Source organism: Miniopterus schreibersii (assembly GCF_964146895.1).
Source record: "Miniopterus schreibersii genome assembly, chromosome: 16".
In the NCBI taxonomy this organism is placed as follows: domain Eukaryota; kingdom Metazoa; phylum Chordata; class Mammalia; order Chiroptera; family Miniopteridae; genus Miniopterus; species Miniopterus schreibersii.
Window position 1 is genome coordinate 42,557,156 of NC_138116.1, and position 17,876 is coordinate 42,575,031.

The 17,876-nt window shown below is 40.4% G+C and overlaps 1 protein-coding gene across 1 annotated transcript; it reads left to right on the forward strand.

Annotated features, from left to right (window-relative positions):
- The first annotated feature begins 704 nt into the window (after positions 1–704).
- Positions 705–17,351, forward strand: ZNF287 (zinc finger protein 287). Its single transcript, XM_081162687.1, has 6 exons — positions 705–979; positions 1,875–2,469; positions 3,119–3,219; positions 4,904–5,030; positions 5,522–5,608; positions 12,737–17,351. The coding sequence occupies exons 2-6, from the start codon at positions 2,067–2,069 to the stop codon at positions 14,305–14,307; spliced, it is 2,289 nt and encodes a 762-aa protein (XP_081018813.1). The 5' UTR covers positions 705–979; positions 1,875–2,066; the 3' UTR covers positions 14,308–17,351.
- The last annotated feature ends 525 nt before the right edge of the window (positions 17,352–17,876 follow it).

Here is a 17,876-nt window from a genome sequence, read left to right on the forward strand (position 1 = left end):
AGTCACGCGAGGAAAGAAGCCGTCTTGGAAGTGGGGCCTCGGCGCCATCAAATCGTCTCCACTGGGGCTCCAGACACAATGTAGCAGAGACGAGCCGCTCCCACTGTGCCCTTCCCAACTCCCGAACCACGGAATCCGTCAGCACAGTAAGTGGCTGCTCTTTAAAACCATCACTTTGGGGGTGGTTCGCCAAGACTGCAGTAGGTAACGAACACCTGGAGTATGTGTTTTCCTGCCCTTTCATTTTCAAGCATTTTGTGTTTGTCCGAGTCTCTTGTAAACAGCACACTTTCGGATGTTGTTCTTTTTTCCTGAGGAGGGACTCAGAACCTCCGACAGTGAATGTGTACTCGCAGTAAAGCCGAACCGGCACTGCGGTCTTCCGGCCTTTACCCCCGCATCTTCTCCGCCCATCCTTCCCCCGGACACTCTGGCACCAGGCTTACTGTGGCTCGTTGGCCCGGGGCTCCAACCCTCCCCATCCGCGCGCTTCCTCCCCCGCAAAATGCTGGGAACTCCGCCGCCTCCGCGCCGTCCACCGGAGCGGCGTGGGCCCAGGAAAGCTGCAGGTGAGGTTCCCTGCGGCACCGGGAAGGCTCCGCGGCCCGTCGCAGCCGGGAGGCGGAGGAGGTTGCCATGGCGACAGGCCCGCGGGAAGAGGCGGAGGAGGCCGGGGGGCGCCGCCTCCGATTGGCCCAGCGGCCGCGCTGCGTTCCCCTCGCGCACATGCGCAGCGGCGCCGAGGCGAGGTCCCGGCGGAGCGGGGGCGCGGTGGGTTCCGGGCCGGGCCTCTCAGAGCTGGGCTGCGGCGCGCCGCTCCCGTCCGAGACCCCGCGCGCTTTCCGGGGAAGGGAAGCGGCGGAGCCTGAGGCCCCCGTGCGGTGGGGGCCGAGCCCGCCGCGCAGGCGCCGCGCCCCGCCGCCATTGTTGCCCGGGCCTCCGGCGCTCCGGCTGCGCGTCCGCCGGGTCCCAGCGACAGGTAACGATGTCGCCGGCGCCCGTGCTCGCGGCCCGCGGGGAGGTCACGCGGGGTGAAGGCTGCCGTTGGGGGGCCGGGCCCGGCGCGCGCGCCGCCTGCCTCCGACTCCCGCCGCCCGCGCTCTCCGGCCGACGCGCTCGGGCCACCGCCGGGCGCGAGGCGACGGGAGGCGAGGCCGCGCGTCGCCGGCGCGGGACCTCGGAGATAGTTGGCTTAGGGGACACGGCTGTTTGAGGGGGGCCCCGAGCGGGCGCCTGTGGACAGGTGGGCGGGTTCTTCTCCAGCAGGCCTGTTCGGGGTTTTCCTCGGGCACCCCGCTTTCAGATGTATTCATGAGGAATTGTCTCCTCTAGAACAGTTACAGGCTTCACCCCCCCGGCCTCTGCTGCTGCTTTCCAGCCCAGCCGCCGGCCTGCCCCCGCGAAAGGCTAGACTGGCTCGCGTTAATATGCAAAGCAGGTGGATGGCTCGCCCGTTTTTACTAGTGTAAAGATAGAAGAGGGGGAGACCGAGGTAAACAAAGCCTGTGTGGTTGGGTTTGTGGGGGTGGGGGTTAATCCGCACCCTGGGACAGCTTTTCCGCAGATTTTCAGGGCGAGTGGAAGGAGGGGAGAGGGGGAGAGAGAAACAGCTATGTAAGAGAGAGATATGGATTGGTTGCCTACCCCACCTGGGGACCAGGCCGGGGGTGAACCTGCAACCCAGGTACGTGCCCTGGACCAGGAATCGAACCTGTGACCCTTCGGGGCTCTCCAGCCACGGAGCCCCACGGGCCAGGGCGAAGACCGTACGTTTCTTTCTGTGCGCACTGGGTAATCTATTTCTGTTTGTGTATGTATACAGCAGAGAGCACCAGGAATTCTTGACCTTGTGGTCTGTTGTTCTTGTGTTTCAGGGTCTCTTAACCATCCCTGCAAGTAGTAGGCTCAGAATTTGTAACTAAGGCTGGTAACTCCACCTTGAGTCTGTTGTGCCCCTGGCTGCAGCAGCCCTAGATATAATGTCTTTGTGGCTCTAGCACGAGGCTTCAAGCAGTTGGCTCACCACTAGAGAAATAAAGGATATTGGCCAGATTGACTCTCCTGTAATGTCGGCCCCAAGCAAGAGGATGACCAGTTCTTCACGCTCCCAAATCTTTCTAATGTGGAAGCCAGACAAGGCTCAGAGTGGACCCCGCAATACTGAAAAGGAAGCCCTTGCTTCAAGACTCTTGCGTGACACTGAGACCTGTCGACAGAATTTTAGGAATTTTCCATACCCAGGCTTGGCTGGCCCTCGAAAAGCATTGAATCAACTCCGAGAGCTCTGCCTTAAGTGGCTGAGACCTGAGATTCACTCAAAGGAACAAATCCTGGAGCTGCTGGTGCTGGAGCAATTCCTGACCATCCTGCCTGGGGAGGTTAGGACTTGGGTAAAGTCCCAGTACCCAGAGAGCAGCGAGGAAGTGGTGACTCTGGTGGAGGATTTGACTCAGATTCTAGAAGATGAAGGTGAGAATTACAGAGCAGAGAGGGGAGGAACCTGGGTGGTGAGGACAGCAAGCATGGCAGAGAGCAGCCTGTTAAAGAAATGGGAGAAGGCAGGTCAGTGAGTGAGAACAGGCATTACCACGAGCCTCATCCTGCATGGTATTCGCCTTCAGATTTCTTGGAGCCACATGCACATTATCTAAACCAGAGGAGATGTGTCATGAAACAGTGACCAGACACAACCAAATTACCCCCTTACAAGCCCTCAGGAAGTTTACCTGCAGAGGTTTGAACCATTGCGCCAATAAATGATTTGCTTTGTGAGTTCGGTTTTATAGTAACAATTCCAAATAGGTAGAAAAGAGTCCAGAGAACATATCCTTATTAAGTGAAGACACAACTCACAAAATTTACATCACGTGAAGATTTAGTAGAAAATTATGAATTTGGTACATATGTTTAAGAGTCCCAGAGTAGACTTGTTTTTGAAGCCTACACTGATGTCTTAGGACAGGTCATTGCTGCTTCCCACTGGGTTTTTTGAAGTAGGGGTGTTGTGTTTGGTTTCCTTTTGACTTCTCACTTGAAGAAAGTATAGGCATCTATGTGGTGATGAGTTCCGTGGCAATTCAAACAGGACTGATCTCCAGCATGGTCTCTCTCTTCCCAGCTGCTCCTCAGAACTCTGCCCTTTCCCAAGAAACCCCAGAGGAAGACCCCAAAGGAAGACATGCTTTCCAGGCAGGGTGGCTCAATGACTTGGTGACCAAAGTGAGTTTTAGTGTCTTATGTGATTTTAAAACGTGTTCATAGTGTGTGATGACATTTTCTTTCATGGCCTTCTAACTTCTGAGACCCCAAAGTCGTATCAAGGACCTAAGCCTCGGTTTTTCTCCGTGAGCCACCTTGGCCTGTTGAGATAGATGAATGCCCTGTGTAGGAAATGGGAATGCCTTTTCTCACTTTTTGACTTGAAGGCAGCAATATCGCATTGAGGTTGAGGGATTGACCTGCCCAGCCAAATGGATCTAGGTTTGGTCCCTGGTTCTGCCGTTGAACCTGTAATTTGGGGCAAGATGCTTTACCGTTAACCGCTCAGCCTGAGTTATTCAACTCTAATAAACAATATTCCTCTACTTAGGAAGATTAAATATTATGAGACTTGTTGCCCTGGGTTATAGTGAGTGACCAGTTAGGTCACAGTAGGATAAACAATAGTTACCATTATTTTTTCTCATGAACAAGTGACTGAAGGCCATGTATTTTATGGTGTTACTTTTGATCACGAGTCTTTTATTTTAAGGAAGAGCCACTCAGGCCACTTTAAGAGAAAGGTTTACTTTAAAAATATACATGGTCTGAAGTTGGTAACCAGTGTAAAATTATTTATAGGTAATATGAATGTTTACCTGAAAAATCTAAGAAAATCAAGGGAAAAACTGTTAGAAACAATAATAAAAAATTTGAGTGAAGTGACTGCTACAGTAAATGGCATACAAAAGTTAATCACTTTATATGTAAAAATTATATCGATGATAAGATGAAGTAAGAGATTTCATTCACAGTATTACACCCCTCAAGTTTAAAATAGCTAGGACTAAGCAGAGTATAAATTTTGCAGTACCATCACATTCTATATCATTCTACAGGATGTGAAAGAAGCCTAGAATGGTGTAAAACTGTCAGTTCTCCCTAACTTAAAAGCTTAATGTGATTTCAAAATCCCAATACCATTTTTTAAAGAAACTTAGTTTATTTAAAACCATGTAAGCATAATCAAGAATTTTTTTTAATGAAGAACAACAAAGAGGGATGTGAAAGGTATGTAAAAATACAGCAGTTCAACTGTGTGGTGAAGAAGATGAAGGGCTCTGCATCTCATCAATAGAGCACACAGAAGATCAAAATTTCTAATTATAACACATTGAATTTATTCTTAAGGCAGAGCTTGAAGAGCAAAACCATTCAATTCTTTGTCATCTATGTTTAAAACCCTTTGTTCTTTAAAATGGAGCCGCCAATGTATGCACTAGTGGCAAGTGAAAGCAATAAATTCCACTTTATTTTCGAACTTCCCTCTAAGGCCACTCAGGTATGCTCATCCAGACACTGGGTGAAAGTGTTTGTTTGTTTAATATGCCTTTATAGATTTCAGAGAGAAGAAGAGAGAGGGAGAGAGAGAGAGAGAGAAACATCAATGATGAGAGAGTCATTGATCGCTGCCTCCTGCACTCCCCCTGACCGGGAATCGAACTACAGTCTCCTGGATCATAGGTCGATGCTCAACTGCTGAATCACACGAGCTGGGCTGCATGAAAGTTTTTACTAGAAAACTTTTAGGGTCCTACTAAAGCTTAAGCTTTTATGATTCTTTCCACCACACATGTACCTGGTATTATCACTACCCCCTTCCTACTAGTTCTTGAACTAAGTTAAATTATATTTGATGTTTTAGGAATCAATGACATTCAGAGATGTGGCTGTGGATATCACCCAGGAGGACTGGGAGCTAATGCGTCCTGTGCAGAAGGAATTGTACAAGACTGTGACATTACAGAACTATTGGAACATGGTTTCTCTAGGTAAGCATCATCTACACCCACTCCTCTCTGCATACCCACCAGAGTATCTTTTTTTTCCTCCATTGTTAAAAATGGGTTGGACCTCTAAACTACTTTGCTATGAATGGGGGCCTTAGAGGTCAGTTGTGCTCATCCCATTTGGGCACAGAAGTGGCTCTGTTCTACTTCCTTTTCCCAAGTGGAAGGTTTCTAAGTGGAAGGTCATTGAAAACTGATATGCAGCGTCACAGGGCTGCCACCCAGTGCTGCACCTTGCTCATTCCCTACTTCCCTATGACCTCCTTCCTCCACAACCTCTATTCAGATAACCTCCAGGGTGCCAGGAAATTTTTATCCTAGCTCTGAAAAGGAGCAGGACCTAATTTATTAGGTCACATCCATGACCTAGTGTTTACCTGAAGGGGTCTATCCACATGGATAAGAAGTCACGTAATAAAATTTGAACACATGTTTATATCCAGGATAAAACTCGTTATATTCCTCCTGAACAGGACTTACAGTGTACAGACCAACTGTGATTCCCATATTGGAAGAACCATGGATGGTGATAAAAGAAATCTTAGAAGGCCCGACTCCAGGTGAGAGAATAAGTGGCAGATGAGAGACTTTACATTTAGTCTATTTTACCCTAAGTATGGTGAGATATACTTTTAAATATGGCCAAGTCACTTTCCACAAAGACCTCCCAGTCTGTCAAGAACACTTCCTTGCAGAGACCATCTTCAGGAAAGATTTTCCAGACATCATTTTTACACCTTTCCCGTAGGTTTCATGGTGTCCTTCCCAATGACCCTCAAGTCCCATCCCTCCGTGCTGTGTCTAAGGCTTTCATTGTGCCACTGTTCCCCCGCTCTCTGTTTAAACATGCATGAATGGCTTTTAAAATCTTAAATTTCAAACCTTTTTGAGTTTCTTTTATTTATTGACAAAACTCTGGCCCCCTGCCTCCACTTTCCTAACTCATTCCGTTCTTTTTTTATTTTCTAATTATTTAAAAAGACAATTTATTCACAAGATAAAAGTTTTTTAATATAAAGAATACATTTTTTAATTTAAAGTATTTTATTTATTGATTTTTATAGAGAGAGAGAAACACCAATTTGTTGTTCCACTTATTGATGTATTATTGGTTGATTCTTATATGTGCCCTGACTGGGGATCAAACCTGAAACCTTGGTATATTGGGACAACACCCTAACCAACTGAGCTACCTGGCCAGGGACATTTTAAAATTTTATACAAAGCCAAAAAAGTCTCACACATGTATACCACATTCAGCCAGTTCCTACATCTGCCCAACACACAACCACTGTTACTTGTTTCTACTTTATTCTTTTTTTTTTTTAAATATCTTTATTGATTTCAGAAAGAGGAACGGAGAGGGGGAGAGAGAGTTGAAACATCAATGATGAGAGAAAGTCATTGATCAGCCGCCTCCTGCACGCCCCCGACTGGGGACCGAGCCCGCAACCCGGGCATATGCCCTGACCGGGAATCGAACCCTGATCTCTCCTGGATCCTAGGTCGATGCTCAATCGCTGAGCCACACCCAGCTGGGCTCTAGTTTGTTCTTTTAGGTGTTTATTTTGTTTTGTTTGCATGCAACGTGAATATGAAAGTATTTTTCCCCATTTTCTAATATAAATGGTAACATCCTGTACACTCAGATTTGTACTTTGCTTTTATTACTTAAAAGTATATCTTGATAAGTGTTCCAAATGATATGTAAAGAGCTTAAATATCTGCATCAAATTTTATTGTGTGTCTCATATTTTATTATTCTGTTCCCTATTGATGGACTTTTTGGTGGTTCCCATTCCTTCCTTTTTTCCTTCCTTCACAACAACTTTATTTTTAAAGGTTTCAAACTAGCAGAAAAGTTATAGGAACAGTACATTGAACACCTATATATTTTTTTGCCTGGAATCAGCATTTATCATCATTCAGCCACTTTTACCTTATCTCTTTTGGTTGTTGCTGTTAATCCTTACTCGAGGATAATTTTTTTCCATTGATTTTTAGAGAGAGTGGAAGGGAGGGAGGGAGAAGGAGAGAGAGAAACATTGATGTGAGAGAGACACATTGATTGGTTACCTCCAGCACACCCCCAGACCAGGCTGGGGGTGAACCTGCAACCCAGGTACATACCTTTGATTGGGAATTGAACCTATGACCCTTTGGTGCACAAGCCGACACTCTAACCACTGAGCAACACCAGCCAGGGCTCCTTATCTCTTTACATGCACACACACGTACTGTTTTTACACAGAACCATTTGAAAGTTAGTTCAGGCATCGTGACATCTCACCCCTAAATGTTTCTACAAATATCATGTAAGAACACAGGCATTCTCCTACATAAGTACAATGCCACTCTTTCCAAATATTTAGTATTTATATAATAATGTTATCTACTGGATAGTCAAATACTTAGATTTCTCCAGATATTTCCCCAAAATATTCTTTATAGATGTTTTTCTCCCCAATCCAGGATCCAGTCAGGAATCCCATGCTCCACTGAGTTTGCAATGTCGTAGTCCCTTTTAATCTAGACCTGTTCCCCAGCCTTTTCTTTTTTCCTTTAATCTTTCATGATATTGACATTTTTTGAAGGATCCAGGCCAGGTTTTGTTTTTTTAAATGACCCACATTTGCCTGATTGTTTCCTCATGATTAGATTCTGATTGAACATTTTTGCCAAGAATACTTTATAGGTATGTACTTTCCATTGCATTTCCTCAGGAGACATATAATGTCATTTTATCTCATTATTGGTGATACTCAGTTTGGTGAAGGTGCTGTCTACTGGATCTTTCCATTTTAAAGATGCTTTTTTTTTTTTCTTTCTAATTAGTAAGAAATCTGTGGATTGATAAATAGACACCAACCACATGACTATTGTATTCCCTGGTAACCTTTTGTTTGAGGTTCTTGGCATCCACTGATGATCCTTGCTTTATTATATTACATTGATTTTTTAATTCAGCCATCTCTTCTAAATGATTAATAATACTCTTCTGCAAAGAATAGCTGTCCCTCCTCCCACTCCATTTCTGTGTGTATATATCACTATAGACTAATGGGATTTTAAGAAATTCAGTGTATTATTATTTCATTCCAGCTTTTGGTGGTTGGTTTTTTTCCTATTTTTGATGCTCAATTGTCCCAAATTTGGGCACTGGAAGACTTTTTCTTAAATTGAAGTGTAATTGACATAAAACATTATATTAGTTTCTGGTGTACCACGTAATGATTTGATATTTGTATCCACTGTAAAACTATCACCACAATAAATCTAGTTACCATATGTTACCATACATAGTTACAAATTTTCATGTGTGTGAAACTTTCAAATATGCATTATACAGTGGAACCTCTGTTCTTGAACTTGATTTGCTCCGAAGGCTGTTCGAAAACCGAATTATTTTTTCCCATTAGAAATAATGTAAATTGAATGAATCTGTTTCAGACCCCCCCCCAAATGATTCTGTCTTAACCTTTCTTATATACACTACATGTCTGATGTACTGTTTAATTTGTAAATAAACACTTAAAAAAGGGACATGGTTGTTACAGTCCCATGGGACCCAGGAACACAAGTACTCCTGGCTTCCAAAGCCCCATACTCAAGGGATGTCCCCTGGGTTGCCACTACAAAAACTGGGGCATCAGGTGTAATACAACCTGGCTACCAGACATGTGTAAAAGCTCCCCTGGAGATATTTGCATGGAAGCATTGCAGAGGCAGAGCACAAAAATGGCACCCACTAATGCCTCTGTCCCCTTGCACCCTTAAAGTAGAAGCTTAAGGTCATCCATCAACAGGATTGAGGAACTGTCACAGGCAGCCAGCTTGAGCTCTTGCTGATTTCCTGTCTTGTTTTCACTTGATTTTTGGCCTCTGAGGATTCTGCTCTCTTACCATCTTGGTGATATATCATAAGTTGATCCTTTGGAAAAGGATGTCTAATCATTCATATTTCAGGAAATGGAAACTTTGATGATTCACAAGTACAGTAGTAGTAGTTATTGGTCTTCGAAGGCCGTCCTATCTCAGAACTTTTATAGTTTTTTTATTTATACAGGACTTAGCCATTCTTTAAGGTTCGACTCAAATCATGCCTCCCTCTATCCTTGATTACCTGAGTCAACACTGATCTCTTCTATTAGAACTGTACCATTGTTTGGCCCTATTGACCAACAGATACTTGCTGCTTCTAACCAATTCTTTTTTTAAAATTTTTTTTTTATTCTCACCCAAGGATATTTTCCCTGTTGCTTTTCAGAGAGAGTGGAAGGGGGAAAGAGAGAGAGAAATATCGATGTGAGAGAGACACATCAATTGGTTGCCTCCTGCCCACACGCTGACCAGGGCCAAGGATTGAGCCTGCAACCAAGGTACATGCCCTTGGCTGGTATCGAACCTGGGACCTTTCAGTCTGCCGGCCAACTCTCCAACCCTGAGCCAGACTGGCTAGGGCTCTAACCAATTCTTTCTGGTTAGGTATATACACATATTTAAGCCCTGCTTAATTTATCTCCATTTCTGAATCTCCAATAAATTGATTGATTTAAAAATGTATGCTTTATAGTAGCAATTTCTTCATGGTCATCGTTCAGACTTGTTACTTTAAGCTAGTTAATTATAACCTTTAGTACTTCCTTTTCAGGTATATGAAATAGTCTCTCATAGATGGATTCTGATTACTTAGATGTTAAACTGAGCTTCTGGTATTATCTCATTGTGTGTTGTATACATGTACACACATACACACTCACACATTTACCTACATGGTCCATTAACATTTTCATATTGTTTCTTTGGGGGGGGCAGTAACAGATCTGGTTTGAGGAAGTTGTTTATACTTTTTCTCTATAAAAGTAGCATAACTACATGTCTAGTATTAAACAGCAATAAAAGGCATAGCTAATTTATTGAATATTAGGAAATATTTTTTAAAACCTATAATTTCATTGTTATATCATTTTGGTAATATTTGTTTAGTTATGAGTTTTATGATACTGCTTTTTTCATTTAACATTAGTCCTAACCATTTTCTGGTGTCAACTCTGGTTTTTTTATTTAAATCAAAGTAATAAAAGTAGTTTGTAAATTCAAGCAGCACAAGGAACCCAAATGAAATATGTGTCTCTCCCCTCACCCATTACTAGGACCTTCTCCCCTTAGATTATTACTACAGTGTATAATGTGTATAAGTGTATGTGTGTATCTATAAGACATTTAGCATATCTTTACACAGATAAGTTCTTGCTCTACATACTGTTACATACCTCTTTTTTTCACTTAATAATACTTCCTTCACACCTTTGCATATTGATAAATATACAGTTACTCCATTATCCCCTTCCTAGCTACTCCTTTATTAATGATTGATTCCATTGAATGAATATAGTTGTGGTTATTATACTTTGATCTGCATCTTAGAAAGTTTCTGAACTATTCAGTATTAATTTTGCTACATTATAAATGCCATATTTAATTATATTTTGTTAAATAATTCTTAATGTTTGTAAATTATATGTTTCCCACCTGATCTCAAAGGAGAAAAGTACTGTAACTTAAATTTGTTTTAAACTATCATAGAAACATAATAGGCATCAGCAAATACAGGCATACCTCACTTTTGTGCTTCACTTTATTGCACTTCACAGGTACTGCATTTTTTACAAATTGATGGTAAGACCCTCCACCAACAAAAAGATTACAACTTGCTGAAGGCTAAGATGCTTAGCATTTTTTAGCAATAAAGTGTTTTTTAACTAAGGTAGTTACCTTCTTTACACATCATATATTGCACACTTAATAGGCTATAGCATAAGGTAAATAAAACTTTTATACGCACTGAGAAACCAAAACATTTATGTGACTCACTTTATTGTGGTATTTGCTTTATTGCGGTGGTCTGGAACCAAACCCACAATATATCCAAGGTATGCCTATACATATTCGATTACTTTGCAGGCAGGTGTGGAGTCGGGTTTTTTGTGTGTGAGTGTGTGTGCATTCAAGTTCTCCTTTTTACAAGTTACTGTCTTATTTTACCAATTCAGGTGAGTGGCCACCATTTCCACTCTTGGGTCATTTTCTGAAAGAAATGTAAAAGAAGCATAAGTTAGTTCCAGAGTTTGCAACTAGGTTGGAAATATAAGAAACACACAAAATCATGAAATAATAATGTAAGGCCAAGTTTTGTCATGGCCCCATCATTATATTAGGTTGAACCATATGAAACTGCTAATATTCAGCCATATTGATCTACAAAAAAGATAATTTCATATGTGCGTTTTTTTCATTCTCACCAAGGATATGTTTTTATTGATTTTTAAGAGAGAAACATCAATGAGAGAGAAATGTTGATCGGTTGCTTCCCGTATGCACCCTGACTCTGGATCAAACCCCCTGACTGGAATCAAATCCGCAGTCTTTTGGTATATAGGACAGTGCTCCAACCAACTGAGCCACCCAGCTGGGGGAAGATAATTTTATATGATTCAGCTGAATGTACTTAGGATTCTAAGAAGAAGAGAGAAACATGAGCTTTTTTAATAGATGGAGAAGGTATAAGAGAAGGCCTAGAGTCTGGAAGTAGCATGACACCTATAGAAGATTATGAGGAAGTAATTTTAAGTTATGTGGGTAACTTTGGCCTTTAAGCTGATGGCACCTATAGAAGATTATGAGGAAGTAATTTTAAGTTATGTGGGTAACTTTGGCCTTTAAGCTGATTATGAAGTGTGGTAGAAGACATAGAAAGAAAATGCTTGAATATCTTGGGACTAAATGCCAAATTGGAGGTATTTTAAACTTTTTTTTCTCTCTAACTTTTATCCTTTATGCCACTGATCCTCAAACTTTAGTGTGCATCAAAACAACCTGGAGGGCTTGCTAAAAAACAGATTTCTCAGCCTCACTTCCAAAGTTTCTGATTCATGTGTCTGGGTGGGGCGCAATAATTTAACATATTCCCAGGTGATAGTGATGCTTAATCCTCTAGACTGGGAACTGTACTTTTTTTTAGTTGTTTTTTTTTTTAATTGATTTTAGAGAGAGACAGACATCAATTTGCTGTTGCACCCATTCATGCATTGATTTGTTAACTGTTGTGTGTGCCCTGATGAAGGATCGAACCCACAACCCTGGCATATTGGGACAATGCTCTAACAAACTGAGTTACCCAGCCAGGGTTGGGGACTGTACTTTTGAGAATGATTGTTTTAGGCTATATGAGAGTTACTAGACATTTAAGCATGAAAAGCACTCCATGCAATTGCTATTATAATATTATGTAGGATTGTGCAGAGTAGATTGGAAGGAATGAGGATAGCATGCCCACTTTATGAAACCATTATATAAATTATAACTCATATAATTAATTACACAATTGAAGCCATCCCAAATTATCCTACACAGTGTTATCCACTGTATTCACTTCTGTCAGCTCTGTTACCTGACCTGACTCATTTTATTTACTCTGTGCCCATGTTGGATAGTGAGGAGCCTCTCCTGTCTCAATTTAGTCTTTTGTTTTCCTGTCCTTTTTTTCTCTTTTCCCAAGCTTTAAGGACCATGTTATGAGGTTGTCAGAGCCATAGTTTTTTAAGCATTTTATTCACGTTCATTATTTTGTTTCTATTTTGGCAGTTTCTCCAAATAGAAGAAAACTTTTTATATTCTTTTTATTTCAGGACAGGAAACAGAAGCCCAAGATCATAATCCAGTTAAAAATATTGCTAAATTCACAACAGATGGAACCCAGACCATCAAATTGGAAGAACCATATGACTATGGTGACAGATTAGAGAGGCAAGCACCAGTTACCTTCATGAAAATTCCCACTGATGAAAGAAATTTCAGTTTGAAGTCAGTTTTTTCACAAGAAGGTGATCCTACAGAAGAGTATCTTAGTAAATATGATATATATGGAGATCATTTTGAAAAGCATTCAAACCTGATTATACAGTTTGATACTCTGTCAGATAATAAGACATCTGTATATGACGAAAGCAGGGCAATCTTCAATCACGTCTCATATGGTATTGTACATAGGAAAATTTACCCTGGAGAGAAGCCTTACAAATGTAATGTGTGTGGGAAAAAGTTTAGGAAATACCCATCCTTCGTGAAACACCAAAGCACCCATACCAAAGAGAAATCTTATGAATGTGAAGAGTGCGGGAAAGAGTTTCGACACCTCTCATCCCTTATTGCACATCAGAGAATGCATACTGGAGAAAAACCTTATGAATGCCACCAATGTGGGAAAGCCTTCAGCCAGCGAGCACACCTTACTATACATCAGAGAATTCATACCGGAGAGAAACCGTATAAATGTGATGACTGCGGGAAAGACTTTAGTCAGCGTGCACACCTTACTATACATCAAAGGACACATACAGGAGAGAAACCATATAAATGCTTAGAATGCGGTAAAACCTTCAGCCACAGTTCATCACTGATCAATCATCAGAGAGTTCATACTGGAGAAAAGCCTTATATATGCAACGAATGTGGGAAAACATTCAGTCAAAGTACGCACCTTCTTCAACATCAAAAAATACATACTGGAAAGAAACCATATAAATGCAATGAGTGTTGGAAAGTATTTAGTCAGAGTACTTACCTTATTCGACATCAGAGAATTCATTCTGGAGAGAAGTGTTATAAATGTAATGAATGTGGAAAAGCCTTTGCTCATTCCTCAACTCTTATTCAACATCAAACTACTCACACTGGAGAGAAATCCTATGTATGCAAAATATGTGGGAAAGCCTTCAGCCAGAGTGCAAACCTTACTCAACATCACAGAACACATACTGGAGAGAAACCATATAAATGCACAGTGTGTGGGAAAGCCTTTAGCCAGAGTGTACACCTTACTCAACATCAGAGGATTCATAACGGAGAAAAACCCTTTAAATGCAACATATGTGGGAAAGCATATAGACAGGGTGCAAATCTTACTCAGCATCAAAGGATTCATACCGGAGAGAAGCCCTATAAATGTAACGAATGTGGGAAAGCTTTTATTTATTCCTCATCACTTAATCAACATCACAGAACTCATACTGGAGAAAGACCTTATAAATGTAATGAATGTGATAAAGACTTCAGCCAGAGAACATGCCTTATTCAACACCAGAGAATTCACACGGGAGAGAAGCCCTATGCATGCCGTATATGTGGTAAAACCTTCACTCAGAGTACAAACCTTATTCAGCATCAGCGTGTTCATACAGGTGCCAAACATCGTAATTAATGGACATAGAGACTTTAAGTGTTACAACTTAATCATTTACATTTTATTTTGTACTCTGTGTTAACACATTCAAAAGAAGTGCAATATACATTAGATACCACTGAGCAGAAGTATCAGAATTAGTAATGTGGATATAACCTATTTAAATTTAATGTTAAATTTGAGAAGAAAACTTCATTCACTTCTTAACCTCTATTGATTTATTCCAGAAAGAAACCCTGTGAAAGTAAGAGTATTCAGAAATCTGTAACTCACCGACTCTTACTGTATTTCAAGTACTTCTCAGTGAGGCCTCGTGAATGTAACTTGTGAAAACTTCCATCAAGTAGAGATTTCACACAGGAGAGTAATCCTGGGATAATAGGAAAGCTGCTTTCAGGCCTTTAGTTCTTCCCAGCTTTGAAGCCTTAAATATGTAAAGGGTTCCCCTCTCCCTTTTTACTTCCCTTTTCCTATTATGCCATAACTGCCATGTTTTGGGGGAAATTTTTGAAAGTATCTTAAAGATTTCTATGTGACCACTGTTTAATTATACTTTCCTTAAATACTGAAATAGTAAAGGAAGGGAACCTTAATGAAAGGTGATAGGATAGAGAAATTAATGTGTATATAACCCTTAGACGTGTACAAATTTAGTTAAACAGACAACAAACACCCAAGCTTAAATCTTTAAAACAGCCTTAATTTCACTAAGTTTTGACATCTGTCATCCTGTAGGGAAAAATAAGAATACAGTTTCCATTATTTTCACCTGCCTCCTAAGTTTATAATTTAAGGTTCCCGTGTGACTATTGTACTGTAGAAAGTGGATTTCTTCCATTGAAACATATTTTTTGAGTGTCGACTGTGCTCAGGGCCCAGATTTCTTAATTGGATCCTTTCAGGGCTTCCTGTAGTGCTTTGCTGCAAATCACAGCTGAATTTAGCAACAGTAAGGGCATGGGCGTGTCATGGGATGAGCATAAGAAACCTAAAATGGATTGCGAAAGCAGACCCCATATCCTAAGGCAAGGAAGTAATACAATCTATTTAAATAATGTGAGAAAAAATAGGTAATGGAAAATGGATATGAGTTCAGTGCAGAAGGTGGGGTCGGGGAAAAAAATCAAGGTGAAGACAGGAAAGCGAATACATAGGTAACTTATAACATGAAATGTTACTGAACTTGGTTTACCTAAGAAAACAAAGAGTAACTGGTTGAATAAAAAAGCAAAACTCATCCTGTTTGTAAGAAGAAACGAAAAATGAAATGATTGATTTTGAAGGAGTATTTGGGATTGGTTTTCCTTCATATAAATAAGTATACTCTTAAAATGTGAAGAAAAAAATTTCATTGGAAAAAGCATTGATGCAGTAATCATTAAATAATAATAACTGACTTTGTCAGAGTCCTAAGCAACATAAAAGGAAAAGTGGCAGAAATGCAAATAGCAGTCGGTAAAGTACTGCTGTCCTTAATATCTGTAGCGTTCCACTGTTGGAACATAAGACCATACTCTCAGCTGAGATTCATCTTGCTCTTGTTTCTTCAGTGCCTTGCATGTAGCAGGTGGTCAATATATATGTTAGTTGAATTAATGAATAAGTAAGTAGATAAGTTGAGTAATAGGTAGACTTAACTGATACAGAGTGAAATTTGTAGAATTGTGAACACATGAAAAGAAATATTTAACAAATACTGGTCATTGATTGGTTAATTAACTTAGAAATGAAGAAATCCCCAGATATTAGCAATGGGGATATTCCTGAGAAATCATGGGACATCTTTGCACAGGAAATTTTCCTGAGCTAGATGAGGGGAAATTGATATAAATTCTGGCACTGAAAATATCAAATTAAACGTGTTGACCCATGTGGCTTCATTTGGACATGACTTTATATAATATAAACATCCTACAAGCAGGTGCAGAAGGAAAGACATCTTCAGGGCTTTCTTGTTGAGTGTTTTCAAGAAGTTACTCTCCTTGTCCTCACATTCATTAACCTTGATGTCATGGAATTGCCCTTCACAAATTTCAAATTATCTCCAGGTGCATAATACTCAAATTATGCTTATGCCACGGTTATTAGGTTAAAAATAACCATTGTACTTCAGATGCAATTTTTATAATGTCACTTCATACATTACACAACATTTTTTTCTCCTGGAATGAATGTGTAGAGTATTATAGTCCATAGCATCTTTCTTTGCATTAATTTGTATTTCCTGCTTTTATGTGTTTTATGTAAATAGTGCATTTATAAGGTCTTCCATTGATACACTGAAGCAATTGATGCCCTGATAAAATAATAGAATAACAATAGTGGAGAATCCAAGATATTTGTGTATTTTTCCCACTTTTACAGTTGTCTGGCTTAAATATAATTCAGGTTTTTTATTTTCCACAATTTTTTATTACGAATGTGTTCAAATATACAGAAAATTAAAGAATAACAAACTACATCTGCCACTTAGATTTAAAAAATCACATTTTGCCATATGTTTCTGAACAATTGGAAAGTAACTTAAAGACATGACATTTCACCCCTATGCATGCATCTCATAAAAAATGACAGTCTTTTTTCATAATCACAATACCCTTACATATCTCAAAAAATGAATAGTATGCCCAGCCAGCGTGGCTCAGCTGTTTAGCATTGACCTATGGTCCAGGGGATCACAGTTCGATTCCTGGTCAGGGCACATGCCCGGGTTGCAGGCTCCATCCCCAGGCAGGGGTGTGCAGGAGGCAGCAATTAATGACTCATCATTGATGTTTCTCTCCCTCTTTCTGAAATCAATAAAGACATTTTTTTTTAAATAGTAATTCCCTAATATCTAATGCTTAACCCATGTTTAAATTTTCCCTGTTAAAACAGTCAAATGTCACACACTACATTTGATTGCAATGTTTGTTTCATCTAAAATGGCCTCTCAACCTTGTTTTTTTTCCAGGATTTTTTTTTTTTTAATGGAGCAAATCAGTTGTAGAATCTCACGTTCAGTATTTAACTGCTGTTTACAACCAGTTTGTTTATCAAATCAGTAAACAGGTCAGTGGTTTGTTTACCTTGTTGCTGTGGTTTCTGTAAATTAGCAATTAGGGCCAAAGGCTTGATGTATTCAGGCTAACCATTTTTAACATTAACACTTCACAGATGTATGTCATATTACATCATATCAAAAGTTTTATATAGTCTTAAATAGTCTTAGAAGACATATTAAAAGTCTTATAGTCTTAAATATCTGGTTGACTATCAGTGATGTAAAGTTTCATCCCTCAGTTGAGGTAACCACTGTATGTTCCCAATGTAAAGGTCATGTTTTTTCTGTTGCAGTCAATCTGTGGACTGAGACCTTGACAGTATATGGATAGCCTGTGTACCCACAGACTTTCACCTGGTGGTTTTGGTATCCAATAATGATTATCCTTGCCTGAATCCATTATTTCAGCAAGATTTGCAAAATGGTGATTTTCTATTTCTGCATTTACTGACATTCTTCTATAAGGAAGAGCTTCCCTTTGTCAGCTGGAATACACTTGAGGCAGGGTCATGCTCAACTCTTTTCCTTTAATTACAAGTTGCCA